Source organism: Musa acuminata, chromosome BXJ3-11, assembly GCF_036884655.1.
Source record: "Musa acuminata AAA Group cultivar baxijiao chromosome BXJ3-11, Cavendish_Baxijiao_AAA, whole genome shotgun sequence".
In the NCBI taxonomy this organism is placed as follows: Eukaryota; Viridiplantae; Streptophyta; class Magnoliopsida; order Zingiberales; family Musaceae; genus Musa; species Musa acuminata.
Genome location: NC_088359.1, coordinates 6697059 through 6724922, shown reverse-complemented (window position 1 = coordinate 6724922; position 27864 = coordinate 6697059). Strand labels below are relative to the sequence as shown.

The following is a 27864-nucleotide window of genomic DNA, read 5'->3' as shown; positions in this document are numbered from 1 at the left end:
TATATATACTTGGCTGCTTTAGGGAACATAAGATTGAAACAACCTGTAGTAGTAAACTGATGGATACAAATTCTGTCAAGCACTAAAGAAACAACACAAGCTATTAATGTCCATAAAGTACAGCAAAACATGCTGAGCAAATGCCCAACCACCAATTTCTTAAACGAACATACAATATTAACTTCCGCAATGAACTGATGACTGGTGGGTTAATGATATGCTAGAATCTCAGGGGTCAAAGCAGGCATTCATTCCAATTAGTGGAGAAATTGAAGCACAAGATGAAGAGTCATACCTTTTCGTCATGGTGGAATATTTAGATGCATTGCATGACTTCTAGTTCATTGAACAAGGATGCCCAAGAAAAAGAACTATGTTAGGATCGAGTCTGCACTAAAAGGGGGGGAATGTGTACGTAAAAATCACGTCGAGTCGAAAACTTCATACGATAAAATCATTTCGACAATGTTTAACTTTGAAAGCGTTCGTAAGAGCATGTAACTAAAGTAACGAGGAAGTAAAGCAGTTTGCAATAAAGGAAAATAGCAAAACAGAAATACAAACCGATTTATAGTGGTTCGATCGTCGTGACCTACATCCACTATCGATTCCTCTTCACTTGAGGCCATCGGCTTCCACTACCGGTCTTCCTTCAATAGGCAAAGACCAACTACCCTTTTACACATTTTCTTCTCTTCACGGGTTTAAGAGACAACCCTTACAAGCCTCACACCTCTTTTAGACTAAGCCCGAAACTTAAAGATGAGGACATTTAGCACTTTTTCAACTTAGAATAACAACACATTTCTGCTCAAATTCTTATTTCTCCATGCAGGAATAGCTGGGGTATTTATAGACCCCAAATAACTTCAAAATTAGAGCCAAAAGAGTTCTCATCCTGGGTTTCCCGGGTCTTGGCGGTACCAACGCCTGTGTTGAGCGATACTACTGCATGCAGCACTGACACTGGGCGATACCACCGCTTGACACAAATTGGAAGATTGTGTCTGGGCAATAGTACCGCCATACTAGGCGGTGGTCTAGGTGGTACCACCGCTCAATCTGGCGGTACTATTGCCTGACACAATCTTGGAGACCGTGTCTCGGAGATTGAGCCACTAGCGGTGCCATCGCCTGACCTAATTTTTGGGTCACTAAATGGGTCTCTCTCTTGGCCCAAAACAATCCTACTTTGGGCCCAATTGGACCCTAATTGAATTGACTTAATTGCATTCTAAACTAACCCAATTACGACCTAAACTAACTCGAGATAGACAAATTATTACAAAGCACAAATCATCCGTTGTCCGACATGTCATTGGTTCTTCCGATACTTCGTCTGATCCTTCGGCGTATTGCCCAATCGGCATGTTGACACCCGCAACTTTCGATCTCCTTGGCTCAATATCCGATCTTTCGGCCCGATGCTCGAATTCACGGCACGAAGCCTTCTGTCGACACGTCTACCGATCCTCCGGCCCGACGTCCAATCTTCTGATATGTTTAACTCCGGCCCAACATCCGATTCCTCCTGCTTTAATCAATTTGTCTCTCCTGATCGAAGCTAGTCCTGCGTCACTCAAAATATAGATTAGATCATAACATTATCAATTGGTTTCATCATCAAAATCTGAGATTCAACAATCTTCCCTTTTTTTATGATGGCAACCAATTGATGACGGAGTTAACCTTAACCCCCCTATAAATATGTCATATTGATAGAACCTTTAAATTCAAAAAATCATGCAATGTTTCAAAATATAAAAATGCATCATACCACACATGATTCAAATCATCCTCATTACTTCTCCTCCTTTGTCATCAACAAAAAAAGAGAAGTGCATCCAGTAAGTTTTTAAGATATGTAAGTTTTACAACATACAAACTAGCAACAATTTTAAGTTGTGCAAGTTTGTAAATTTAGCTTCTTTTTTTGAGATATGAAAGTTTGCGAGAATTGCTTCTTGAGATAAGCAAGATAACACTTTTGCTTCTCTTGAGATTGCAATCTAGTAATTCTTGGTGATGTTCAAGATAACAAGCTCTTTCATCTCTTTTGAGAAGTGCAATCTAGCAATTTTGCTTCCTAGCAAGTTTTCCTTTTGTAATGTGCAAGTTAGCAAATTTTTCTCCCATTTTATCATTATCAAAAAGAAGGGAAGAATACAATGTTGTAATTCTTTTCCCTTTACATCAAATTCTAAATCATGAGAAGGATAAAGTATCAGTCTTATTTCAATATGGCATACTGAAATAAGGTATCATTTCAGAAAATGATAGTTGTTAACTTTCACATCATTTCATAAAAAAATCATAAGTATTGTATGTATCATTCCAAATCATAAATATTTCAAATTATGATGATATCAAAATATCAAATTACATTGCATCCTACCAAGCATAGATCATAACTTCTCATTTGAATGCATCAACATAATATCATGAGTATTTCATGCAAAATTTCATATCATCACATGAAAAATATCAAGAAAAAAATAATTGGATGATGAGATATATACTTCATGAATAGAGTCATGAACCAAATTTCAAATTGTGAATGTCGAAAAATCAAGAGAAAAATTATGATTCTTTTTGGATGACTCAAACAGCGAAAGGAAGAGTCATAGTAAATGATCTTAATTCATAAAAAATATCATGTTATAATTCAAAAAAAATTAAGATCATGTTATAGATAAGACTAATTCAAATTCAAATCGTCAAATCATCAAAATCATTTTCAAGAGATTTATTAAAAAAAGACATAGATAGATTCATTAATCTATCTTTTTTTTTAATCAATGATTCAATTATATCATGAGAAATACAAATCATAATTACAAATGAGTCATATAAAAAAAATGACATGAAAGATATTAATATGAAAGATCAATTCATGAATGATTCATCTTCACAAATCTCCTTTTTAATAAATAATGAATAGAATCATAGGAGATCAAATAAGATATTTTGATTCAAATAAATCTTAAATTATTAATGTCAAGAATCAAGATTCATTTGGATAAATCTTCTCTTAGACGAGTAAATCATACGTGAATCAAGAAAAAATATTTCATATAAAATAAATCTCATGTCGCAAACATCGATAAATGATTCATTTGGATATATATCATCTCATTATTAAAACGAATCATCATCAAAATTACTTTTCGAAAAATTCAATGAAAGCAACGTAGATAGATTCCTATAAGATTAAAAATAACTCTAGTTCTTTTAGTTCCAAATTTTATGATTGATTTCATGCTCTAGTTTTTCATACAAAGGCCATGCATCATCATTTATAATTGAAAAGCAATATGAGAATATACATATTATTACTTCATTACATCGTTAAAACAGCAAACATGTTTTTATTAAACATAAAGTATTTTCAATCAAAATAAAAAAGCAATACAAAAATCATCAAGATACACATTATTGTTTCTTAAAAGCATACATACGATTAATATTATTAGGTGTACAAGCATTAGATTTAAATCTAATACTTTGATCCTTTATCATAAAGAAAAACAAATGTCATGATCAATTTTTTTTAATTTTTCAAAAACACTAGCAAGAAAAGCATGATCCTCTTTTATTTATTTTTTTATATTTTATATACTAATTTAAAAACAATTTATGAAATGCATCAAGTAATTTCCTAGTAAACTAAGGGGGTTTTGGTTATCTCGTTGTCGAAAGTCATTAAGACATAATTCGTCACCTTGTCTTTGTTGGTTTGCCTCTCGTCTTCGAATGAGCTCGATTCGTCCCAAGCAACCTCGAAAACTTTCTTCTTCTTTGGCAGATTCTTCTTTTTAAGTTTATTTTTATTCTTTGATTTTTGTTTTAAGAACTTTTTAAATTTTATTGTGAGAAGTTCAAGGTCATCATCATCATCACTTAGAGTTATCACTCAAGTGGTATTCTATTGTTTGAAGTGTCAAATCTTTCCTATTCTTTGAAAGGTTGTTCTCATGTTCATCAAGTTCATCATGTGTCTTGCACATCATTTAATAGGTCATTAATGACTCAAAAAGTTCTTCGAGTGAGAACTTATTTAAGTCTTTTACCTCTTATATTACAGTTACTTTAGGATCTCAATTTTTAGGGAGAGAACGTAGAATTTTATTGACAAGTTCAAGATTTAAAAAGCTTTTACTAAGTGCTTTTAAACTATTGACGACATCCGTAAAACGAGTGTACATGTCACTTGGCTTCATATAAAAGAGTTATTTCTCTTTGGTGTTAACCAAAATGAGAAAAACGTGACTCTGATACCAACTATTAGGATCGAATGAGAGGGTGGGGGGGGAGGGGGGGTGGGAGGGGGGTGTTGGGGGTGAATTAATGGTATGTAAAAATCACGTCGAGTTGAAAATCTTCGTACGATAAAATCGTTTCGACAATGTTTAACTTTGAAAACGTTCGTAAGAGTGTGCAGCTAAATTAATGAGGAAGTAAAGCAGTTTGCAATAAAGGAAAATAGCAAAACAAAAATGCAAATCGATTTATAGTGGTTCGGTCGTCGTGACCTACATCCATTATAGATTCCTCTTCACTCGAGGCCACCGGCTTCCACTACCGGTCTTCCTTCAATAGGCAAAGACCAACTACCCTTTTACACTCTTTCTCCTTTTCACAGGTTTGGGAGACAACCCTTACAAGCTTCATGTTGAATCTCGTATTTTGATGATGAAACCACTTGATATATGTTTATGATTTAATCTACGTTTTTGAGTGACGCAGGATGCTTCGATCAGGATGAGACAAATAAAGCAGGAAAATCATGTTGTGCTGGAGGAACATGTCAGAAGATTGGACGTCGGGCCGGTGGATCGGTCGACGTATCGACAGAAGGCTTCGAGCCGTGGATTCGGGCATCGGGCCAAGAAGAGCGGAGATTGTGCCAAGGATATCGGAGTTGCGGAGTCAACTGGCCGATTGGGCAATAGGCCGCAAGAGAGGATGATGTGCCGAGGATTAATTGTCTCGATCAAAGTTTTGTTTTAAGTATGCAGGATTAACAACGATAGCTTAAAGACATAAAGTAAGTCTACCGGAGTCAAGTTCGATGGGTGTTCGAGAGTCCGTCGAGAGTCCGAAGATTCGTCGGAGATGCTGCCGGAACCAACCGAGAAGAAATCGGGGACTTGTCGAAGTTTTCAGAAGTCCGCCGAAGAGATCGACGAAAGTTTGCAAATATCACCGAGAAGGCTCGGCTACTCGCTGAACTCGCCACAAGATCGGGAGCCTACTGGGAGTCCGCCGGAAGAAATCCGAGGGTGTATCGGAAGTCCGCTGGAAGTTCGCCGGAAAGCTTGCAGGAAGGAAACTCGACGTTGTCGGTTAAAAACTTGCTTAGGACTATGTCTTAATTTTGTAGTTTGCATGTAATTAGGGTTAGGATTAAGGGTTAATCCTATAACCCGGTTAGGGGCCAATTGGGCCCAAGTTTAGGCCAAGTTTGGAGCCCAACCAGTGAGCTGAAATAGTCTAGGCGGTGGCACCGCCCAGAACCCGAAGGATCGGGTGGTGGTACCGCCGGATTGGGCGGTGGCACCGTCGGACTGGGCGGTGGCACCGCCAGTACACTGTTAGTGTCAGACATTGACAAGTGGTGGCACCGCCAGCATCGGGAACCCAAAAGTATTTCAAATTTGGAGCCCAAATTTGAATCCTCTTGGGGTCTATAAATACCCGTCAATTCTCAGCAGAGACAACAACCTTTGAGAAGTTAGAGATTGAGATAAAGCCTTAGCAAAGTCTTTAGCAAGTCTTGTTTTCAATAGCTTAAGTGTTCACCTCCCTCTTTCTCTTTGAAAATATGTAAGAGTGTGAACCACTTGTAAAAGGTTGTAAGAAGGGTATTTGTCCTTCCCATTCAAAGTGATTTGCTAGTGGAAGTTGGGAGTCTCATCGAAGAAGGCTTCGCAAGTGGATGTAGGTCATTTTGACCGAACCACTTTAAATTGGTGTGTTCTTTGAATGTGTGAGTGTTTACCTTTCTTAAACCGTTATTTACATAGCAGCAAGCTTTCGGTTTTTATCTTCTCACTTTACTCGAGCTACTTTCACCAAGTCATTCATTGTCGAATCGAAATCGTTTTCAAACTTACGAGTTTTAATCCGCTACACTAATTCACACCCCCCTCCCCCCCCTCCTCCTCTTAGTGCCGCTCCGATCCTAACACTTCATACCTCTCTTAGACTAAGCCCGAAACTTAAAGAGGAGGAGGACACTTAGTACTTTTTCAACTTAGAATAATAACCTCTTTCTGCTCAAATTATTGCTTCTCCATGCAGGAATAGTTAGGGTATTTATAGACCTCAAATGACTTCAAAATGAGAGCCAAAAAAGGTCTCATCTCGGATTTCCCCGGTCCTAGCAGTACCACCGCCTGTGCTGGGCGATACTACCGCCTGCAACACTGACACTAGGTGGTACCACCGCTTGACACAGTCTAAAAGACTGTGTCTGGGCGGTACCACCGCTTGAAGGTACCGCCTAATCTGGCGGTACCATTGCATGACCCAACTTTTGGGTTAGTGAATGGGCATTTCATTTGGCCCAAAACAGCTCCGCTTTGGGCCCAATTGACCCCTATTTGAGTTAACTTAATTACATTCTAAACCAACCCAATTACGACTTCTATCTAGACAAATTATTATAAAGCACGAATCATTTGTTGTCCGACATGTCTTTGGCGCAATGTCCAATCCTTCGGCCCGATGCCCGAATTCACGGTATGAAGCCTTCTGCCTGCCTATACGTCGATCGATCCTCCAATTTTCTGACATGTTTAACTTCGGTCCAACATCTGATTCCTCCTGCTTTATTCAATTTATCTTTTCTGATCGAAGCTAGTCCTGCGTCACTCAGATTAGATCGTAACATTATTAATTAGTTTCATCGTCGAAATTCAAGATTCAACGTGGTCAAATGAAGATTTGAGAGAGAGAGCTAAATGGATTTCTCCTTCGAATAGTAAAAGCAATGCTTCTATAAAGGAAATATACTACAGCACGAAAACAAAATTCTGTGTGGGAAAAAATGCAAATGGATTTTGACAAAGACAACTCTTCTCAAGATGAGCCTAAAGCTGACATGAAATCCAAAAAAGCTATATAGTGGCGCCAGAAGAGAAATCTTTAAACAAATAAGATTGCACCCAAAGCAGTGGAAAAGAAAACCTACTTCTGCATCAGCTACTCACCCAAAATTCTGAGCTTTATTAAGTGAAGTAAAATGATTTGGTAGTAGACAATATCCGAAGATGGATGCATAGGAAAGAATGAGAACAGCTGCCAATTACCAGAGAAGAAGGTGGCCATTTCCTGGGTTCATGAGGAAGAACATTAAAGAGTCTGCCTCGAAGCCAAACTAAAGGAATGGGAGCGCAAGGAGCAGAGAAAATCCTGCTTCTTGTATTTCTAGTTTCGATCAAACCAATAGAGATGAGGGTTTTACTCAAGAACAAGATTCGAACTTTCTTGAATTACTGAACGAAAAACCTGAATGAAATTATAGCAAGAACAAGGTGTCAAGATTCACGTTTCACGAGCTCGACCCGAGTAAGAAATAAGATTCCTGCTTTTTCTCAATGAATCGCACAGATCTACTCGAGAGCAGTAGCTATGTTGATCCGATTCACGTAAAATTTGAAGTGGGAGATGATTGCTTACCGCTTAATACGATGCCTCGCACTGCGAATCGGAACCCTGGGCCTCGAGCGCCACCAGAGGAAAAGACGACTCGACGGGGGAGCAAAAGATCGGCCGAAGAGGTATAGGGTTCGTACCGCTTCTCCGACCGTGTCCGGAGCAGCACCTGATCGAGCGCAAATCTTACAGCAATATCTCACCGTTCAGAATTTCTTCTTGAGCGGGGAGCTTTACCCGATCTGAATCCGACCCACTATGTAGTATGGTCCATGTGGATTAATGGACTAATTACATATTATTTTTTACAATTAATTATTTTTAATATTTTAATCCTTATATTTTTAAAAATTATATGGGTATATATGTACTTACGTAAATAAAACATTGAGATTCTTATACAGAATCAAAAAATATAATTTCATAAGATTAAAAATTACGAGCGAGAGAGATTTTTTTAGAGTAATAGGATTGAATATTTTATTTTTATAAATATAAAGATCTTAATGCAACTCTTGAAAATATAGGGCTCAAGATATTAAATATAATTAATTATAAGAGATAACCTGTAATTTACATATCTATCCTCCTAAAGTTTGAAAAAAAACATATTTATTTCTATAAAATTCTAAAATTTGCATATGAATTAGCAAATATTATTATCCTCCACCCATACACGAGAGAAGCACAAAAATCATATACAAGATTTAGAAAGAGCCGGCTCGTTCGGAAATGATATATCGATAGATGTCAATCATAGTTCAATTCAACTCGGTCTATCTCAATCAATTCAGTGAACAGTAATTTGGTTCGACCCAATTTGACAACTATTATAGTAACTTTACTTGACTTACCTCGATCAACACAACATCTAACTAGCTTGGACTTGATAAGATCGGGCCCAAGTTTGAATCATGAGAGAGAAATAGCGATCGAAATTTGGATCTCATGATGGATTAATTTTGCTTTGTTAAAAAAAGGGAAATTATCTCCCTTTTTTTTCAATTATAAATTGAGGGGAGGGAACGAGGGAAGATGGGTCAACAGGCAAAGGTCAAGAACGTCCAAATAGGTGCAGCCAAAGGCGCATAAATAATTGGTGCGTGTCAGCGGAAAGATAGGCAAGGCGAGGGGAGGGGGGCGGCGTAGGGGCCAACTTGGCTTGCCTTCATGCATGCAGGCATGCATGTCCTCTTCCCACTCCGGCGACGTCCTCGGTGTTGATGACGACGCCGGGGTAGGCGGAGGCGGTACGTACGACGGGGTCAGAAGAGCCGGACGAGCCACGGGACCGGAGGTGCCCCAAGTCCCGAGAGACAGTCCGCGGACAGGGAGCTTGTCCTCAAGGGAACAACGCCCATTTCTTCCCCCCGACTCTCTCATCCCTGTCTCTACCCCACTCATCTATGTAAAAGGCTCTCCTCTTTTACCGAGGACATACTATGTTCTACCGTTCACCCCCTTCCCATTCTTCTTATCAGCAATAGTCTGGCATCTATTTCTCTCTGACAATGATAATGTCTGCAATGACTTGATATTGTGCAGAGAAGGAAAACTCATGGTTATGTTGTGATGTGAGCTAAATATAGGAGCTGTTCACTCTCCTTGTACATGTTAAAGAGGTCCAAAAATTAGCATTGTCATGTGAGAGCTGGAAAACTAGTAATGATGTGTTCTGGTGTATTCTGAAGAACAAAGACACCAAACAGTAGAGAAAGAAAACTCATGGTGACAGTAATGATATGTTAAGAACGAAGGAACTAATTAACTCAGAGATGGAAGGAAAGCCATACAAGATCTTGAAAACTAGAAATGATGTGTTCTGGATTTAACTATGAAGAACAAGGCAAACAAAAGGAAGTAGCAAAAACGAGTTTCATATATGCGAACGGTAAAGAAAGAAACCTTCATGGTTATGCTCACATATTGTTTGATGTATCTCTGTAGGATAGTGATGATAAGTTGAGCTAAGTAGGAGTTGTCCACTCCCCTGGTACATGTGAGAGGACCAAGGACTTTGTGAGTGAGACTGCACAGGAACATCTAAGAGATGGAAGGAGTTAAAGCTCAACATTGTTAACCATATAAAACCTGGAAAACTAGCAATGATGTATTCTGGTGTAGTCTGAAGAACAAGGCAAAAAGGAAAACACATCGAAGATTCAGAAACCACTTACAAGATCTATTTCTTGATGATCTCATTATTGCCAGATTACTGTCCTGATGGACCCAAAGGTCAAGCACCAAAGCTTGTAAAGCCCACATGTTCAACTTGATCTGACAAAAAAAAATAAAAAGAAACAATTGATCTGACAAAGCTCAGCTCTCTGATGAAATGCCTGGCCCTTCCAAGGACTAAAGTCGAGAGAAAACTACCACCATCTACCATGAGGCATCAGTCATCTATCTGGAAATGATTGGTGCAGCTTAAATTTCCACCAACCCATCCATAGACCTCATGCAGAGCATAGTAATGTCAATCGTCCAGGGAGAAAAGCCATAGAGCTTTTCCTACTGGTTACAGAACCTTCACAGGAGGAGAGAAGTTTACTCTCCCTGTAGAAAAGAGAGAGGAGGACTGCCACAGAGGCCACACCTCTACATAGAGTATATGCATTTTAAATAGTTTGAATACTAGGTTCCTATGCCCATGAGGCGTGACTCTTGTCTTATCCCTTCTCTCATCTCTCTCCGCCAGTCACCACCCACACATGGACTCAACTATAAATAGACCCTCCTGGTCACAATCTTTCCTCAATCCTCTCTCTCTCTCTCTCTCTCTCTCTCTCTCTGATTTCTCAAGTTTAGTGGAGAGACCTGCACCATATCACCCTCATGACTATATAGTAGGCCATTTTGTGGGTTGTGAGGATGAAGTATGAAAAAAGTATGGAAGAATCTGTAAAGCTCAGGAGGGATAGCGCCATAGAAGATGAGGAAGGAACTCCCAAGTTCTCATCCAATGCGCTATCCATCCTGAGCTTCATGGCTTCTCCTTACTATTCGATACATCTGATGGCTTGGTAAAATCTTCTTTCTTCTCTTCAATATTATTCTCTATATATAAGTTGATCATGATAATTAGTTCCAATAACTCATTCTCTCTCTCTCTCTCTCTCTCACCCCGCATGTATCAAACAAAATCCCTTCGACCCAAACATGACACTAGACATCTTCCATTTTGCAAAGAAGACAAATGTAATAGAATGGAATCATATGCCAAGACAGCAGAACACAATGGCTCACATTTTAGCAAAACTTGCAAGGCTACATAATGTTTCTTTTTTTGGAGTGGCGATATGCCTCCGAGCTCCTTGTATGAACTCTTTAATCTAAGTTAAATTTCTTTCATTAAAAAAAATATATATATATCTACCCTGTGATGCCTACAAATTGTCCACAAGAAACAAAGTTTTGAAATAGTGTGTTGGTTTCACTGCCTACCATGCTTCGACTTCAACAGCTCCTATAAAAATACTTGCAAAGACTCAAATTTTCTACCTTTTTACTAGTCTCTTTTAGGCATTAAAGCATCTCTCTCTCTCTCTCTCTCTCTCTCTCTCTCTCTCTCTCTCTCTCTCTCTATATATATATATATATATATATATATATATATGATGATGATGATGATGGTGATGATCCTTAAGTTATCTCCATATGGTCTCATCTAACTTTTGACAGCTTAGAAGAGAGAACAAATGAGAATACAATGAGTGAAGACATGTCCTAACACTTTAGTTCCACATCCATCCACACACTAATACAAGACAATCCACTTCTAAACGAAGAAACATAAATATAACAAAGTAAAAGGAAGAAACTAAAATGCAAGTCAATCCATGATTTTTCACCTTGAATACTTGAAAGCAAGAACTGCATATATTTCAAGAGATAAAATGCAGGCAGACTAGACTTTCAATTTTCCTGATAAGACTTTAGTAATGCTCAATCAAGAAGTCCATTTTGTATTAAATTGTTGAAGCAGTCATGACTCGTGTCAAATCATAAAGGTGGAGTCATGACTTTCTGTTTTTGTTGTCAATAATGACCAAAGCCTCGTTTGACAGAGACATATTTCAAACTTTCTTCCTTGGGACATGGCTCATATCAGATCATGAAGGTGGAGTCATGACTTCATTTTATGCTATATTTTCTTGTTGTTGTCAGATAATGACCAAAGCCTAAAATTAAGTGGTGTTTGACAGACATATTTCTTTCACAATCTTGGGACTTTATATAAGTTGGTTTCCAGACAAAAGAAAGTTTGACTTCACAGAAACTTGGTGTTCATTTTGTTTCCTCAGGAAATGATCACATCATTTTCATGGTCTTTAATCTACTACTAAAATCCCAATGTATCAATATATACAGCCTATTTTGGTATATAAATAATTAAATATCATTTGGTTTGCAGTGAACTATTTGTACAGCATGAACAAAAGAACATTGTAATATTTGCCAGAATGTTGCATAGATATTGTTCCATGTAGTCATCTTTTTTAACTCTTCAAAGATCTGCATGATCTAAGAAGCACAAGTTTCTTACCTTGTTATTACTTAGTGGATCAACTTCTACAACTAAAATCACCAATTATTGCTACATGATTCCTAAAGTCAGATTAGTTAAATTCAATATTTTAGTATATGCAGTGTGTGTGAATATAAGAAAACAATTGTCTTCACCTTAAATATTTCTTATTTTTATGACAAGGAAAGTGCAGAAATGAGAATAATTTAAAGCCAAATGGAAAAGAGAATGAAGAGCAAGTTTCAAAAGAGAAAAACCTATGAGAAAAGTTGTTTAACACTGCCTAATAAAGAGAGATGAATCACCAGTAGAATGACTTGCTAATAGATGAACTGCTACATTTTGATCCATCTTAAGAGTTTGATAATATTCCATCAGCATCATTTTATCCCTGACAGAGAGTTGCTAAATCCTTTTCTTAATAAAACGAAGAAGAGGAAGGCCGTAGTGTTGACTGTGTATCTAGCTTAAGTTTCTAATCTCAACTGGTTTCCTCACCTCTTGGATGATCTCATTATTGTTTAATCATGTCAGGTCACATATCTAAATTGTTTTCCTTTACTCACCCAGTGTAGTATTGTCGACTTCGAAGACTTGGTAAGCTGCGTAGCAAGTAGGGAAACTAGAAAATCCTGATTCATACAAGGAGAGAGAGACCTAAGGAGACAGTCGCTTCTTGTATTTTTCTACTTTCTCATCACACCATCTATACTTATTGACAAAATAATAATGAATAAGTATAATAATATATGAAGGGCGAGAATTCCACCTTGATTTCCAAAGTTCCAGTGTTCTCTTCCACACACATGTTAGCTCTGGGCGTGGATGAGAATAAGGGGATCAAAGAAATCATAAAATTATGGATGAAAGTAGAGATGGATAAATTTATTTCTACAAGATATATTTAACTAATTAATACAATCATCAGTTATGTTAAAATTAATTGATATCCCATGCCTTATCTAGTGCACGTGTCTGTAATGTCCGTGAAACCTCTGAATTCTGCTTAAGCACAGATCTAATATCTAATATCATAGCAATTTGATGTCTGAACATAATCCACCAAATTAATATTTCTAATATCAAATATTGCATATAATGTTGCAGTGATCTGAATAAAAATAACAGTTTATAGTAGATGCCAGGTCACACTCAAAATCTAGTGACCCAATGGTACAGATCTGAAAAATCACAAAATTGCACAAACCGATCTCCAAGGAAATGTGCTTATTTGGAGTTGCTGGCCAGAAAAAGCTAGTTTACATGCTTAGAGTACAAAAGAAAAGTGCTGAAATCTGAACTATACATGTTCCTACTTACTTGCTTTGGCTTGTGTATCCTTTTGTTTCTTCTGCAACATTTGCCCACACATTGGCAATCTTTTCTGCGTAAATCACCTGAAATATCATGACCTCATAAGTACCCATAGAGGAAAGGGAAATATGTCCAAGTGACAATCTCATATGACGTGCATAAAGTTAATCTTCTTATAAAATAAGCACAAAACATTGAAATCATTTGCATAGACGATGTCTTGATGCTTTACTACCATAAAGGATGTTACATGATGTTAACAAGGCTCCCACACATGGTTTGTGATGCGGCGGTATATCGCTTGGTATAGGCAGTATGTACTAGTCCGACAAGGGAGTAGTATGTGAACCACCCTATACTGGGCAATCCAGTTAAATTAATAAAATATTCAAAGAAATGGTGGGACCCATGTCCAAATCAACATTAAAAGAAAGATATTAGGGCTCGCGAACACGAGCCTTCTTCTTGCGTAAGGTGTCGCAGCCTTACCGTCGCTGCTTCGCCTTTGCTACTGCTACTACTTCGCCATTGCATAAGGTGGCGTTGTTTTGCCATCATCGCTTTGCCCCTGCTATCGCTGTTGCTTCGTCGTTGAGTAAGATGCTACTGTCTCACTATCGCCACTTCCCCACTGCTGTCGTTATCACTTCACCGTCGCGTAAGATGACGCCTCCTCACTATTGTTGTCGTTGCTTCCTAGGTATGTTGCCGCTGTTCTTTTCCTCCTCTTCTTTCTTATTCTTCCTTCTTCCTCCACTTCTTCCCTCTTGCTTCCTCCTTTGTTCCTCTATCACACCTTCCACTTCTCTTTCTTTTTCTTCGTTGCGGAGCCACTAGTACACGCTAGTGTACCATGTGTTGATACACCGGTATAGACCAGTATGCACCGTTCCAGCAATTTGCTGGAAGGGGTCCAGTACCCAAAAAGGCAAACCCTACTCCTACATGCTCAAATAATAGGTCCTATAGTTTTTTGTAAGGCAAGGCATTATGTCTTATAGCAACTCAGGAACAAATGTCATTCCATACATTTTTGAAATAATCAGAGTTTGTGAGGTTAAGTTATTTGCTATTCATACAATATTTCCTAGAATTATTCATATTCCTTAATGTTGAGCGACTTCATAAAGCAATTTAAGACCAAAACACAAATAATGAAAAATTACCGACTTGCTCTCTTCATTTATTGTCACTTTCAATCACAACTTGTATTTTCACTACTCATAAGCATAGTCCACACAAAATATTTGAAAGAAAGCTTGACAAGCTTATTAGGTAGTTAAAATTCTCTGACAACGATAGATATTACTAAATCAAGAGTGAGTGTACCTGATTACTGACAAAACCTTTAAGCATCACTAGAAAATCCTCATGTCTCTCCCTGTCTAGCCTCTCAAGTTCATTCTTGTTGTTTTCCTGCATTACCACTATAACTGAATAAGATATATCCATTAAAGTTTATAGGAAACACTTCAACTCAAACACCATAAATCATGCTGCAGTAGAAATTGCAGTTTCGAATGAATTCATGAACTGGATAAATTACAGTCTAGATTTCTAAAGCAGACCTCAGATAGCTAGAAGAAAAATGAAGCCAGTAGAATATACGATATTTTGTTGAACAACATCCTTTTTCAAATATCCTAAAGTATATCAAACATAACTCCAGAACTTAAAAATGCATGATGCAAGTAGAAACAAACATTCTTATGTCAGTTTCCACAATGTAAACATGGAGCAACTCGATGAATATGTGTTGGTGCATCTGTAGATTTGAGCTAGTACCCTAACAGGAGGATTGAATTTCAATCCTTAAAATCAAACAGAGAGCCTATATTGCAGATCAATGGCATCAAGCATGATCTACATTATTTTAAACCATAGAAACAAATATACATACTAACTTATGTAAAACATGTTATAAAAAATATGTGGTTTTGATGGTAATAGAAGATTTTCTAACTTGAATAACAAAACAGATGCAACAATATCTGTTCCACTTTTAGTATGCATTCATCTAATGAGAAAATTAGAACAAGATCAGTGTTTAAATCCTTAATTGAAGTAATGGAATGAAATTAAAATACAGTAAGAACCATAAAATGGAACAAAATTAAAATGCAAGAATTTTTGTGTTGACAGAACAGCAGCCCAACCAATATCAAAGGTTAAATTGAATAACTTGTGATATTTCTAGTATGATTAGAATGCAGACAAAATGGTAGCCATATCCAATAAAATTAAATCATGACAAATCACAGTTAGAGCAACTTGGTTACATTTAGAACTTCAAAGGTATATAACAACACTGGCACTTGTACTGGTCATTATGCATTGAATCGTTTCCAAAATTTAGTACAGAACATGAAATTGTGGCACAGAAAAAAAAAAGAAGAAAAGACACCATATCTTTTTTATGCATACAAGATATCGACATGCTACAGTGTCCTTTTTATCATGTTCATAAAAACTGCTAACAAGTTAAAATGATTGGTTAAACTTTCTCTCACTTCAAAATATTGGCGATTCTAGGATTATCAAAAGGGTCAAATAATTATATATCAAACAATTTAAAAGGGAAAAGGTTAAATTATTTTGTCATTTAAGAATGATGTAACTCCTTATTCAACTCTGTGGGCTTACAATAGCAACAACAGGATTACCTTGATACACTCATAATCTTTTATGGCACAGATTTTAGCATCTTCAGTATTTCTGATTGTTTCTCTCAACTCTTCAATTCTATGGATCTTGGACTTGTCTCCACCAAATCTCATTGAAGATGCTTCCAATTTTTCTTCCCTTGCAAGCAAGGAAGACAAATCTGATGTAAGTGTTTGTACTGTCGACAGTGCGGTTGAACGATCGGAGAATGCACTGTGAACAGCTAGCATCAGGCCCAAATATTCATGGAGAGTATCCTGCCAATAAGATGATAAGGTATATGTAATCATACAACATCAAGAAAAATATTCCGTCAAACAATGGTATCTGTATCTATATAAAGACATGCTCTGTAATAAACTACCAGATGTTTGACCGTCTGTGTATTTGATTCTCGATAGAATCTACTTGTTCTCAGAGCAGCAGTTGCAAAATGTTTAATTTCCGCAGCCCGTGATCTCTGTGAATGATAAGTGGCATTTTCCATTTCAAATTTTGCAAGTTTGACGAATGTAAGGCCCAACTCACCCATTGTGTCTCCAATATCTTGTTTTGCTTTCACAAGTGCCTCAGCCTGCATAGAAACAAATGAAGCAAACCTTTCTTCTAGTTCAACAAAACTTATAAAAATGGACACATGCAGGAACATAAGTTGAATGTTAAAATATGCTTCTTTACTAGTGGTTCTGTAGTTCAAGGAATAGAAGAAAATGGATTAGAGTAAATCAAACTAGTTTTGTAGTTGAAAATTGCAGAAAAATAGCACTCTTAATGTAGTTTAGTAGCTCATAGACTACCTTATGTTATTCTGTTATCAATACCCTACTAACCTAGGAAAACTACATAATATCGAAATGCCCTTGCAAATAACAACCCTGCTCCTTTTTTGTTCATTGACTGACACCCTGTCTGGGGTTCTCAATCCTGCAACACTACCTTGTACTTTTCTTTCTCAGAACAAGGCTACACTGTATTGATCGACTGAGTCAAGGCTACTTCATCCTTACATTTTAGACCAGGCTCAAATTGGTTGATGGTCAGGTCAATCACAGAAACCACACACATAGGGGTCATGAAGTTTGGCGAGGCGTGATTGATATGGTTGCCACACATGGGTGTCATGAGCCACACACCGATAGTTTCACGTACCTTACACATATGGAATAGATTAAGCTCTTGATTTATTGCATAATATTTCTCTATACCATCTAGAATGTCAAGATCACTATTGTGCACATTCAACTGATTCTCTGAACTTCAAATAAAGGATCTAAGTAGAGGATGTGTAGATGTGTTCTCTAAACAAAATTGGGACGCTTTTGTTAGTCGCTTAGTTAATTCTCCTCCTCCAGATACAACAAGAAACTCCAGCTGGTATTCAGGCATGCCTAGTTAGTCAATAGGTGCTATGTTCATTTTTAGTACTAAAGACATCCCAAATAGTATACTCACCATGACTCATGACTAAATATTGTACACCATGGTCATTACATTTAAAACATTAAATAGCGAGCAGTTTTATCGCAATGCAAACCGCTCACTCTTAAGGTAAGTTCCACAATTTCACAAAATCTCGAACAAACTTATGAACATGTCAACCTAAATTCTACTAAGAAGCTAAATTTGAAAAGGAGGCAGTTTCCATATGGTCAAGGGAACTAAATGAACTAAAAATTTTCCTCCCTAATTATAAGCAGTCAACACATACCTGCTTGGAAGCAGTTGTGAGCTGCTGCTCCAAATCTTGCAACTTCCCTTTCTTCTCCAAGAATTCTTTATCCTCCTCCACTACCAATGACTTCACACCTCCCCAATCATTGGTCACTGCCTGCTTCAGCTCCCTGAACATCCTCATAAAATCCCTCCTTCCCTTTGCCGGCTGCACCACACCTTGTGTCGCCACTTCAACGTTCCTCCCTCTCGTCTCCCCGGAGACCTGCTTTGATAGTGCCCCCACCCCATCCGACATCCTCAATGCCACTTCCGTGCTCGGCGATGGCGACTTCACCGGCATCCTAAGAAACACCCTTAGCTCATCGCTCTTCACGATCACCGGATGAGCAGCCAGCCGGTTTAGGTACTTCTCGATGGCGGATCGGCGCTGCTCGACGAACTCGTGCTTCTGCATCACCTGGCCCTCGACCACGCTCTTGTCAGGCCGCTGCGGGACAAAGTACCCCCGGTAGGCCTCGCTGAGGCGATCAGCGAGGGCGACCACATCTTTAAACCGCCTCCGGACGCGGATCTCCGCCAGCCCGCCGCCGCTGCCGCTGACGAACCGGGTGGTGATGAGGTAGGTGACAAAGAAGCCGGAGCCGGGGACGAGGGAGGAGGTGGTCTCCTGTTCTTTCTGGGGATCGGAGACGGTGATCCTGGAGTACTCGGAGGCCGAGGATCGGGCGGATCGAGAAGGCGCATCGCTGCCGCGGGGTGAGACGGGGGCGTCGCCGCCGTCATCGCCGTCATCTCCGCCATTCTCGGAGGGGTCAAAGAGGGAGAAGATGGCGTCGGGGTCAAGGGCGCCAGGGGCAGAGGGAAACGGCGGCGAATCGGGGGCCGGAGAGGGGTGCAGGAGGGGATCGCCACCGTTCAAAGCGGCGGGGACCGCGGAGAGGATGCCGCGCCGGTCGCCGGCGACGGGTAGGGCTTCCATCTCTCCTTATTCCAATCGCTCGTTCCCTCTGCTCCGGTATATTAACTCCAGAAGAACAGCGACGACATCAGCTGTCGATAGCGGACGCGGAATAGGGCGGGCGAAACGAAGGCGGAATACGGCGTTCCGGATAACGGCGGCGAAGAGATCTAAAGACGGAGCGTCGGGTTAGGGAAGACGGGGAACGGAATAAGCCGGATATTGTATCAGAAGGACAGGGGACTGATTGGATCATGAGTTGTCCCTATCGTCGACCAATTGACCAGTCAAATAACGCCAGCAAATCAGACCCCAGGTAGAAAATAGGTAATTTACTTAGATCTCTGCTCATGATTGGTTCTATTTAGAGTTTGCTATTTGGCCCAATGTAGCATCACGTCGTCCACCATGGAGATATATATATATTTATATATATATGGCTTGCCTGATATGATTTATGGGATGTAAAATAGAATTGTTTTATTTTTTAATTACTGGTAAAGTATAATTAGTATATTTATTTTTAATTAAGTATTAAATATGTAATATTCTCTCTAGTTTTAATCTAAATTGATCTAAAAATAATTAAAGTTTACCTAAACTTGGTTTAATTTGAATAAATAGACTTATATATTTGTAAAACAAATCTATCATCTCTTGCTTATATTAAGAATGATGGGATTATATACCTGAATTCAGACTCTAAAATAATTATGAAGTACACAAACTCCAACCTCAAAAGATTGATGACGGAGAGATTAAGGGAGACTAAAAAGATTTTATTATAAATTATACATAATATTAACTTATTTTTAAATTAATTAAAAATATTCTTTATGGATCTCAATGATAATACAATATTCATGTTATCGATCCTAAATAATTAAGACTTTGTGACTTTATTGATATTGTTATTATGCAAACTCGAACCAACATACTTTCCTATTTTAACATACTCTAAACCTCATAAATATTTCAATTCCAATTTAGGTATTTAGATATATTTCAGTATCCTTAAAAATATCACACATTCTTAAGAAGAAAAAATAGTTAAATGTATATTATATATGTATATTTAAAGAAAAATTAAAGTAATTATATCGATGATTACCATATATATAGATATGCTTATATATATACATATATATATATGTATATATATATATATATTTATTTTATATATATATATATATATATATATATATATATATACATATATATATATATACATATATATATATATATATACATATATATATACATACATATATACATATATATATATACATACATATATATATATACATATATATATATATATATACATACATATATATACATACATACATACGTATATACATACATAAAGAATATGAAATATATCGTACAAGTACTAAAATATTATGAATGATATGAGAAAATATCAATGAATATTGGATCAGTATGATTTGTTTCAAACTCGTACAAATAAGAAATCTAGATCTGACATGTATAAATTTCAAGATTTCGTGAGGTGTTCGATATGATCGCTTAGATATTCAAGTTAGTAATAAAACAATACGAATGTTTCAAGTAAATGATAGATACAGTGAGCTAACGGGTTTTTATAATTTATTCAACTGAAAATAAATATTATAGAATATGAGTAAAATATTATATTAATATTTGATATTCGGTTAATGTTCATGTGACTTAATCATTGATTGAATATTGGTCATCCCGATTTGACAAAGATGAATGTTTTTTTATTTTATAATATATATTTATATATTTCGCTAATATTTTTAATTTTTTTATAAGATGATTTTATATGAATTGAAAGATGAGACTTATCAAAACATATTATACGATAATATAGTATCAATCAAGATGTCATAACAAAGACACAATTTTATCTTTTAACAATCACTTTTCTTTCCTTTTTTATGGGTGACGACTTAGACTCATTTGAAAGTGTCGCATTGTAGAGTTCTCCATGGACAATGCCGTAGAGGAGTTGCACTCACCCTAGTGGGTGCTATTGTGATGACATATCGATATATGTCATCCATGTAGACGTCCATATCAATCATACCATAATGGATATCACTTTAAGGAAAAGGGTGAAAAAGAAAAAAACAAAGAGATGACATTGACATCATTCCAAAGCCCCAAACGTCGACATTGCCATCTCTCTCTCTCTCTCTCTCTTTTAGTTAGTGTTTCTCGTAAGAGCTAGAAAAAAATGTGCATGCCTGATGCTCTTCAAAATTATTTAGGTGCATTATCCTTTATATATCTGATAGCGATTTTATGAAAAATAGAATTGGAATCGAATTAATTTTGAAACCATCGATTTTGATTGATAAGAATAAAAATTTTATACTAAGAATCAAACTTAAGTCATTAGATTTTGAATTTAAAAATATATATATCTTAAACTTCTTATTTTCAAGGTTCTCAGGGAGAACACGTTGTTCGTAAAAAGGGAGAAATGCTACTTTGCTCAGACTGAGATCCTATTCTTGGGGCATCGAATCGGTGATGGCTCCATTCGGATGGATAAGTCGAAGGTGCAAGCAGTTGCGGAATGGCGAACTCCAAAGAAGGTGCAAGAGTTGAGATCCTTCCTTGGTTTCGTCAACTACTATCGACGCTTCATCGCGGGATATTCGAAGCGGGCAACCCCACTGACGGAGTTACTGAAGAAGGAGCAGCATTGGAAGTGGTCTGACAGATGTGAGATAGCATTCCAAGATCTGAAGGCTGCTGTTCTGGAAGAACCAGTGCTCAAATTGCCAAACTATGGAGAGCCCTTTAAAGTCCATACAGATGCTTCGGACTTTGCTATTGGTGGAGTACTCATGCAAGAAGGTCATCCGGTGGCCTACGAGAGCCGCAAACTCAACGAGACCGAGAGGCGGTATCCAGTGCATGAGAAGGAGATGACAGCGGTGATCCACTGCCTACGAGTTTGGCGACACTACCTCCTTGGGTCGCGATTTGTGCTGAGGACAGACAACATCGCCCTGAGTTATTTCCAAACTCAGAAGAAGCTGATTCAGGTGGAGTCGAAACCAAACCGTTGACTTTGATAGATTATTTTTATTTAATTTGTGACTTGAATCGAATAGTATCGTATCGTCTAATATTGAATTATATTATGATAAGATTTGCGTTTTCGTGTCCTCTTTCTTTCTTTTTATATTATTTTTTTTAATTTTTAAAATCATATATTGACATCACGTATAGATTTTAAATCTCGGACAAAATATGATTCGCAAACGTTAATAAATTTAAAGAATTATATTATAGATAAATTCTGATATATATATATATATATATAGTTTTTTTTTTATTTATTTGTTATAGTAAGTAATGTGGGCAATACATAGTTCCATATTTATTTAATTCGTAATTATATGGGGCTATATGTAGTCTTATATTTTTGAACTACTTATCGGCACGCACACACAACATTTTTATGGTACCCTCAGACCCCCACAAAAACTATGTTCCTTGTCTCTGTCCTATCCTACACTGGCAATATCGATCACCAGACGCAAGTTACTCTCGTCGTACCCTACACACTTGATCCGAGGAGCGGTATGGGACCCACATCTTCATTCGAATAATCACGAGGTGAGGAAGTGGCTATCTGATCGTCGGGTGGGAAGGGGTCCCACGTCTTCTCTCGAATTCAACAGGGGAGAAGTAAGCCTGGCGGGGGAAGGCGTTTCGATCTCTCTCGCTCTCTCCTCCTTTATGGGGGCCCCACATTATCTATCAAATCCCCAAGAGATAAGAAACTTGGGCCGCGCAGGCATCGGTCACTCCGTCTGTCGCTCTCTCCCTTCTGTGGGCCCCACATCTTACGTCGAATCAACACGAGATAAGAAAGGTGGGTGGCGATCGCGTTCCGGGTCGCTCTCACTCTCTGCCTCCTTTCTGCGGGCCCCACATCTTGCATCAAATCGACACGACAAGAAATTTGCGTCCGGGTAGGCGTTCGGCTTTCTCTCTCTCCCTTCTGCGGGTCCCACATATTGCACCGAATCACCACGAGATAAGACAGTTGGGTGGGAAAGTCGTCGAGCTCGGTCTGACTCTCTCTCTCTCGCTTCTGCCGGCCCCACATCTTCTATGGAAGCACGAGTTAGGCAAGTTCGGCGGGAAGGTCGTGGACTCTCTCTCTCTCTCTCTCTCTCTCTCCCTGGCGCGTTTGTTGCCTCGGTCATGAGACCTCTGTCAACCTTCTCCTGCAATGAGAGCGATCAGGATTTGTTTACCCTCGAATTACAATCCATTCTCGCTCTCCACAACCAAATCGCTCCAACTCTCTTCCTCATTCCGTGCCCGTTCGTGCTCAACCAGTCATCCGCATCGCATCCCTGTGCCAATCTCCGACCTCTATGCTCGAAAGGACCAAAAGACCCTCTCTCATGCTCTAACTCTCTCCTGGCGGACCAACTCGTCCATCCTGGGATCCCAGATCCATGCCCAGGTCATCAAGTCCGGGTTCTCCCCGGACACCTACTCCCAGAATAACCTGCTGACCATGTACTGCAAATGTAAGGCGTTGGATCGTGCATCCAACTTGTTCGATGAAATGACTGACAAGAACCTCGTTTCTTGGACCTCCATGATATCGGGATCGGTCAATAACAATGAGCATGAGATGGGTCTAGGGTTATATTTGGAGATGATGAGATCAGGTTTCATTCCTAACGAGTTCGCTCTTGCTAGTGTCTTGAGTGCATGTGCAATCATTGACCAAATCAAATTTGGCTTTTCTCTTCATTGTGTTGCTTTGAAGATAGGACTGGACACAAACCAATTTGTCGGTAGTGCGCTGCTCTGGATGCATGCTAAGTGCAGGAACATTGAAGATGCGGAGCTTGTTTTTGAGAGTATAGATGAGCCAGACTTGGCTTGTTGGAATGCGATCATTGAGGGGTATGCACTAAATGGCTATAGCCACAATGTGATACAATGTTTAGTTTTTGTGATCCGGAAGGGGCTGATTCCTGACCAGGTTACTTACATTAGTGCTTTGAAAGGGTGCATAGTGACAGGGGATTTGAATTATGGGCAACAAGTTCATTGCTTGATTGTGCGAAATGAGTTTGAATCAAATACCATCGTGATGAATTCTCTTATTGATATGTACTTCAGAACTGGCAGGAAGAACTCTGCTTTAAATGTCTTCTACCATGTACTGGATAAAGACAATTCTTCCTGGAACACAGTAATTTCTGGCCTTGCCAAAGAGGAGGATGTGAGTGAAGTTGTGAATTTGTTCTCTAGTATGTTATTAGCTGGTTTTAGACCAGACCATGTTACTTTCTCCAATATAATCAGGCTTTGTGGTGCAACAGATGGTCTTCTGCTGGGGCTTCAGTTCTGCTGCTTTGCCTACCATCTTGGATACTTCCATTATGACTTGGTTGTCAACTCACTGATATACATGTTCTCCAGATGCAGTTTGATGGACAGTGCTGATCTTTTGTTCGTTAGTCACCCTTCTAGGAACATCATCCTATGCAACGAGATGATTGCAGGGTACAACTTAAATGGGTATGGCATAAAGGCCTTGCAACTATTTTGCAGCTTGATTGAATCGGATATTGAAGCAGATGAATTCACATACTCAAACGTCTTGGGTGCTTGTCAGGGGATCCAACATCAAGACACAGGTAAGCAGATCCATGCCAGAATCATCAAGTTGGGTTTTGATTCGTGTTGCTCTGTATGCAGTTCAATGATTAATGCTTATGCTAGTTTTGGATCGGTTACATCCTGTTTTAAGATTTTCCAAGATATTAGAACATTGGATTTGGTGTCTTGGGGGGCCATGATTTCTGCATTTCTAAAACTTGGCTTCAGCAGTGAAGCCCTCTCATTTCTAAATTGCTTGAGAGATTCAGGTGAAAAGCCAGATGATGTCATCTTGTCTTGTGCTCTAAATGCGTGTGCTAATATTGCTTTGCTTGACCAATCCACATGCATTCATGCACATATAATCAAGAGAGGATTTGGGAAGCATTTATGTGTAGCAAGTGCTATCATAGATGCCTATGCAAAGTGCGGAGACATTGCAAGCTCTAAGAAGGTCTTTGAGAACATCTCAAGAGATTGTATTGACGCCATCCTCTTTAATACCATGATCACTGCTTTTGCACATCATGGCCTCATAATAGAAGCCATTGAAATCTTTGAACAAATGAAATATGCTAATTCGTATCCTACCCAAGCCACATTTGTAGCAGTTATTGCAGCTTGTAGTCATCTGGGTCTAGTGGATCAAGGGCGATTTGTGTTTGAATCCGTAAGCAATGTTTATGGGATGTCACCTTCGAAAGATAATTTTGCCTGCTTGGTTGATCTTTTTGCACGAAATGGACTTCTTGAAAAGGCTAAAGATGTCATTGAGAGCATGCCTTTTGAACCTTGGCCTTCTATCTGGATATCACTATTAAGTGGATGTCGTAGTTATGGGAATAAAGAGATGGGGGAATTGGCTGCTGAACGGATCCTTAAGTTAGTGCCAGATAATGACAGTGCCTATGCATTAATGGCAAATGTATATGCAGGAGATGAAAAATGGAAGGATGCTGAAAGAATGAGGATCAAAATGGAAATGAACAGAATTCAGAAGGCATGTGGATATAGTATAATTTCCACCTAAGCCACAGGTCTGATTAATCAAATTATTGCAAACAATCATGTGGATTCAATGTTTCAGAGATGTCATTAGAGGTGAATTTTGCAAGGGAGCAGCTTATGGAACTTTTTACCTTCATATGTTAAAGTTATCAGTTGAAGTTAATAAAAAATGCTCTTGGTCGTGAGGTTGATCAACTGGTGTCAGAGACACTGCTATAACAGTGAACAAGTTGCCTGCAGAACATTACTTCCCCATGTATATTCTTAGCTGATGTAAAAAGCTTAGGAATCAGCTGATGGCTGGATCTTCAACAAGAGGATGCCTATTCAATGGTAATTAGATTTGAAGACAAAAGAGACTAGAATTTAAAGTCTCTTGCAAAGTCTCTAAGTTGGTGTCCCTTGCACCAGCCAAACAAAAGATACTTGGGAAAGTTTGCCAAAACGGTGATTATGAAGGTTTGCCTCAATCCTTTGTCTTCACCCAATGCCGATAAAACATGTAGGTGATTTAGATAATTCCTAGGAATTTTAGCAATCATTTTATGTGTTTTGATTAGATTCTGGAAGCAGAATTTTAGTGACTCTTTAGACTTGCACTGACATATTCCTATATTCCTTCTTATGCAAGATTTAAGATGTTTCTGCTGTCCTCACCATATCCCCACTTCCAAGTGCTGGGATTTCTTTGGCCTCTAATGTCATATATTTGGACATGCCAAGAGAGATCATTCTTTGGGCTGCACTCTCTCCTGCAACCGGCCAAAAGGTAAATTACTTGACACTAAGGTACATCTTACTGTCAAATTCTTCGGCAGTGTCCATTGCAGGTACTCATCAAATCGTTTTCTTTGATTTTTCTGTGCACCATGTCAGGAAGATAGAAGAAAAGCAGTCAAAAGGATGTACTTCTTTGTCGATCCACCATAACTGGGAGTCCCTTCAAGCATGCAGTGAAACTGAGCCAGCAATGTCAAATGCCATATCCACTCTGATCGAGTAATAACAGACTGCAAAGTAAATCAAGATGTTAAGACACCAAGCATTATAAAACACATGATTGAAGACAGCTAATGCAGCTGAAGAAGCTTCCAAGTTTGGGGGACGTGCAAATAGAAGTCACCATGCACTACTGCAGTTGAGCAAAGCGCCTGAGCTTGTTGACGAAATGCAGTGCTTTCACTAATCTCAAATTTCCATGACTTCTCTGTTAATGCAAGATCGATTAGGAACCATACCTTGTATCTTCCATCCTTCGCTTTATATGCATCACAGGATCTATAGGATCAGTTCCTAGTTGGAGTTGGAAGAACTAAACTTTTGATAACCTTAAAAAGGTTGGACGATAACACATGACCTAACAATCCATTCCGAAGCTTATTTATGTTGATTATTCTCTTCTGCATAGAATATAATATGAGGCTTACAAGTTAATCCATTTTTTTCATCTCCAAGGTTATATGAGTTATCTTTTTTGAACTGGTTAGAATAATGGAAAAATGATGTCCTCAATGACTGCAAAGAGTGTTGTGATGGATCAATCTTGATGAATGGCACATCCAGCTTTCCCAGAGAGAAGACTGCAGTACTAAGTCACCATGTTGTGAAGAAGAATGTATATTTGCATGAACTTGCATCTGATTGTCATAAATGAACTCTTACTCTTCCCATTATTCTTGGAATATGAGTGTGGTGTTCTTCATTCAGCAAGGGGGATCTGAAACTATCAGTAAACACAACAAAGTAGGTATGTCTACTCTAATTTTTTTGCCAAGGGTATCATTCCAATGACTACAGAGATGTAATATATATTTCAGGTATTTGGTGAACAAGAAGGGCCTGTTGCACTCAGAACAGCAGCTCTTCAATGGAGGATCCACTGATTCACTCACCGCCACCTGCTCTACGAACTCCTCTCACCAAGGTGAACATAGCAAACTCTACTCCTACTACTGTCTCTCATCTTTGTCCTTGAGATGTTGGTAATATACTAAGCCATATTATTTGGAGACCTTTTCCTCTCCAAATATTGTTTTCTAGGGTAAATGCACCAAAGATTTAGGTATCCAACTCTGGTTTTCTTTGACCTAAAGAATTCATTCAGAAGTGTCTTCAAATGAACCTAGGGATTCTCTTCCTCAGGTAGCTTGAAGCTGCATTGACTTCTGTCATGAAACACTGAATAATTTGTGAACATATGTTCCACAAAAGAAAAGTTACAAGAAATTACTTCCAGTGATATGTGCACAATCAATGCAAATACTCTTACAATATTTACTAAATATCTGGATGAAATTAAGGTCAAACAAGTATAGTTCTGGTTATATATGTCATCTGAATCCTTTGTAGGCACTATTAACTCCCTGAAAAGTCAATGCCTCACATAAATGCTGATGCAGTGGGGACATGATTTAAAATCTCC

The 27864-nt window shown here is 38.4% G+C and overlaps 2 protein-coding genes and 1 long non-coding RNA gene across 7 annotated transcripts; 1 reads left to right on the top strand and 2 right to left on the bottom strand.

The window, feature by feature from the left end:
* Window positions 1-14: 14 nt before the first annotated feature.
* Window positions 15-19009, bottom strand: LOC135653212 (sorting nexin 2B-like). 4 transcript variants are annotated; one of them, XR_010502363.1, is made up of 7 exons: window positions 17874-19008; window positions 16530-16739; window positions 16165-16422; window positions 14831-14917; window positions 13508-13584; window positions 9837-9936; window positions 9521-9702 (listed from the first exon to the last, which is right to left on the bottom strand). XR_010502363.1 is itself a non-coding variant. In XM_065174894.1 (6 exons), exons 1-6 carry the CDS (start codon window positions 18816-18818, stop codon window positions 372-374), a joined length of 1599 nt encoding a protein of 532 aa, XP_065030966.1. In that variant the 5' UTR covers window positions 18819-19009; the 3' UTR covers window positions 15-371. The 4 variants fall into 4 exon arrangements, 3 of the variants coding, with proteins under 3 accessions (XP_065030966.1, XP_065030965.1, XP_065030967.1); XM_065174894.1 differs by lacking the exons at window positions 9521-9702; window positions 9837-9936 and adding an exon at window positions 15-393 and having other exon boundaries at window positions 17874-19009; XM_065174893.1 differs by lacking the exons at window positions 9521-9702; window positions 9837-9936 and adding an exon at window positions 15-388 and having other exon boundaries at window positions 17874-19009.
* LOC135653213 (uncharacterized) lies at window positions 417-7856 on the bottom strand. Its single transcript, XR_010502364.1, has 3 exons — window positions 7684-7856; window positions 7314-7512; window positions 417-1570 (listed from the first exon to the last, which is right to left on the bottom strand). It is a non-coding gene; the product is annotated as an uncharacterized LOC135653213 (long non-coding RNA).
* A 3921-nt stretch (window positions 19010-22930) lies between the features above and the next one.
* LOC135652855 (pentatricopeptide repeat-containing protein At3g09040, mitochondrial-like) lies at window positions 22931-27145 on the top strand. 2 transcript variants are annotated; one of them, XM_065174158.1, is made up of 3 exons: window positions 22931-25901; window positions 26074-26211; window positions 26319-27145. In XM_065174158.1, the coding sequence occupies exon 1, from the start codon at window positions 23041-23043 to the stop codon at window positions 25462-25464; it is 2424 nt and encodes an 807-aa protein (XP_065030230.1). In that variant the 5' UTR covers window positions 22931-23040; the 3' UTR covers window positions 25465-25901; window positions 26074-26211; window positions 26319-27145. The 2 variants fall into 2 exon arrangements, with proteins under 2 accessions (XP_065030230.1, XP_065030229.1); XM_065174157.1 differs by having other exon boundaries at window positions 22931-25944.
* Window positions 27146-27864: the final 719 nt, after the last annotated feature.

What these genes read in the sequence shown, in the direction of transcription:
- LOC135652855 (XM_065174158.1), top strand. Translation starts at nt 23,041, where the DNA reads ATGAGAGCGATCAGGATTTGTTTACCCTCGAATTACAATCCATTCTCG.
- LOC135653212 (XM_065174893.1), bottom strand. Translation starts at nt 18,818, where the DNA reads ATGGAAGCCCTACCCGTCGCCGGCGACCGGCGCGGCATCCTCTCCGCG. An exon ending in TCACAACTGCTTCCAAGCAG is followed by an intron (nt 16,740 to 17,873) that starts GTATGTGTTGAC and finishes GTTTCTATGCAG; the next exon opens with GCTGAGGCACTTGTGAAAGC. An exon ending in AAGGTTTTGTCAGTAATCAG is followed by an intron (nt 13,585 to 14,830) that starts GTACACTCACTC and finishes ATGATATTTCAG; the next exon opens with GTGATTTACGCAGAAAAGAT.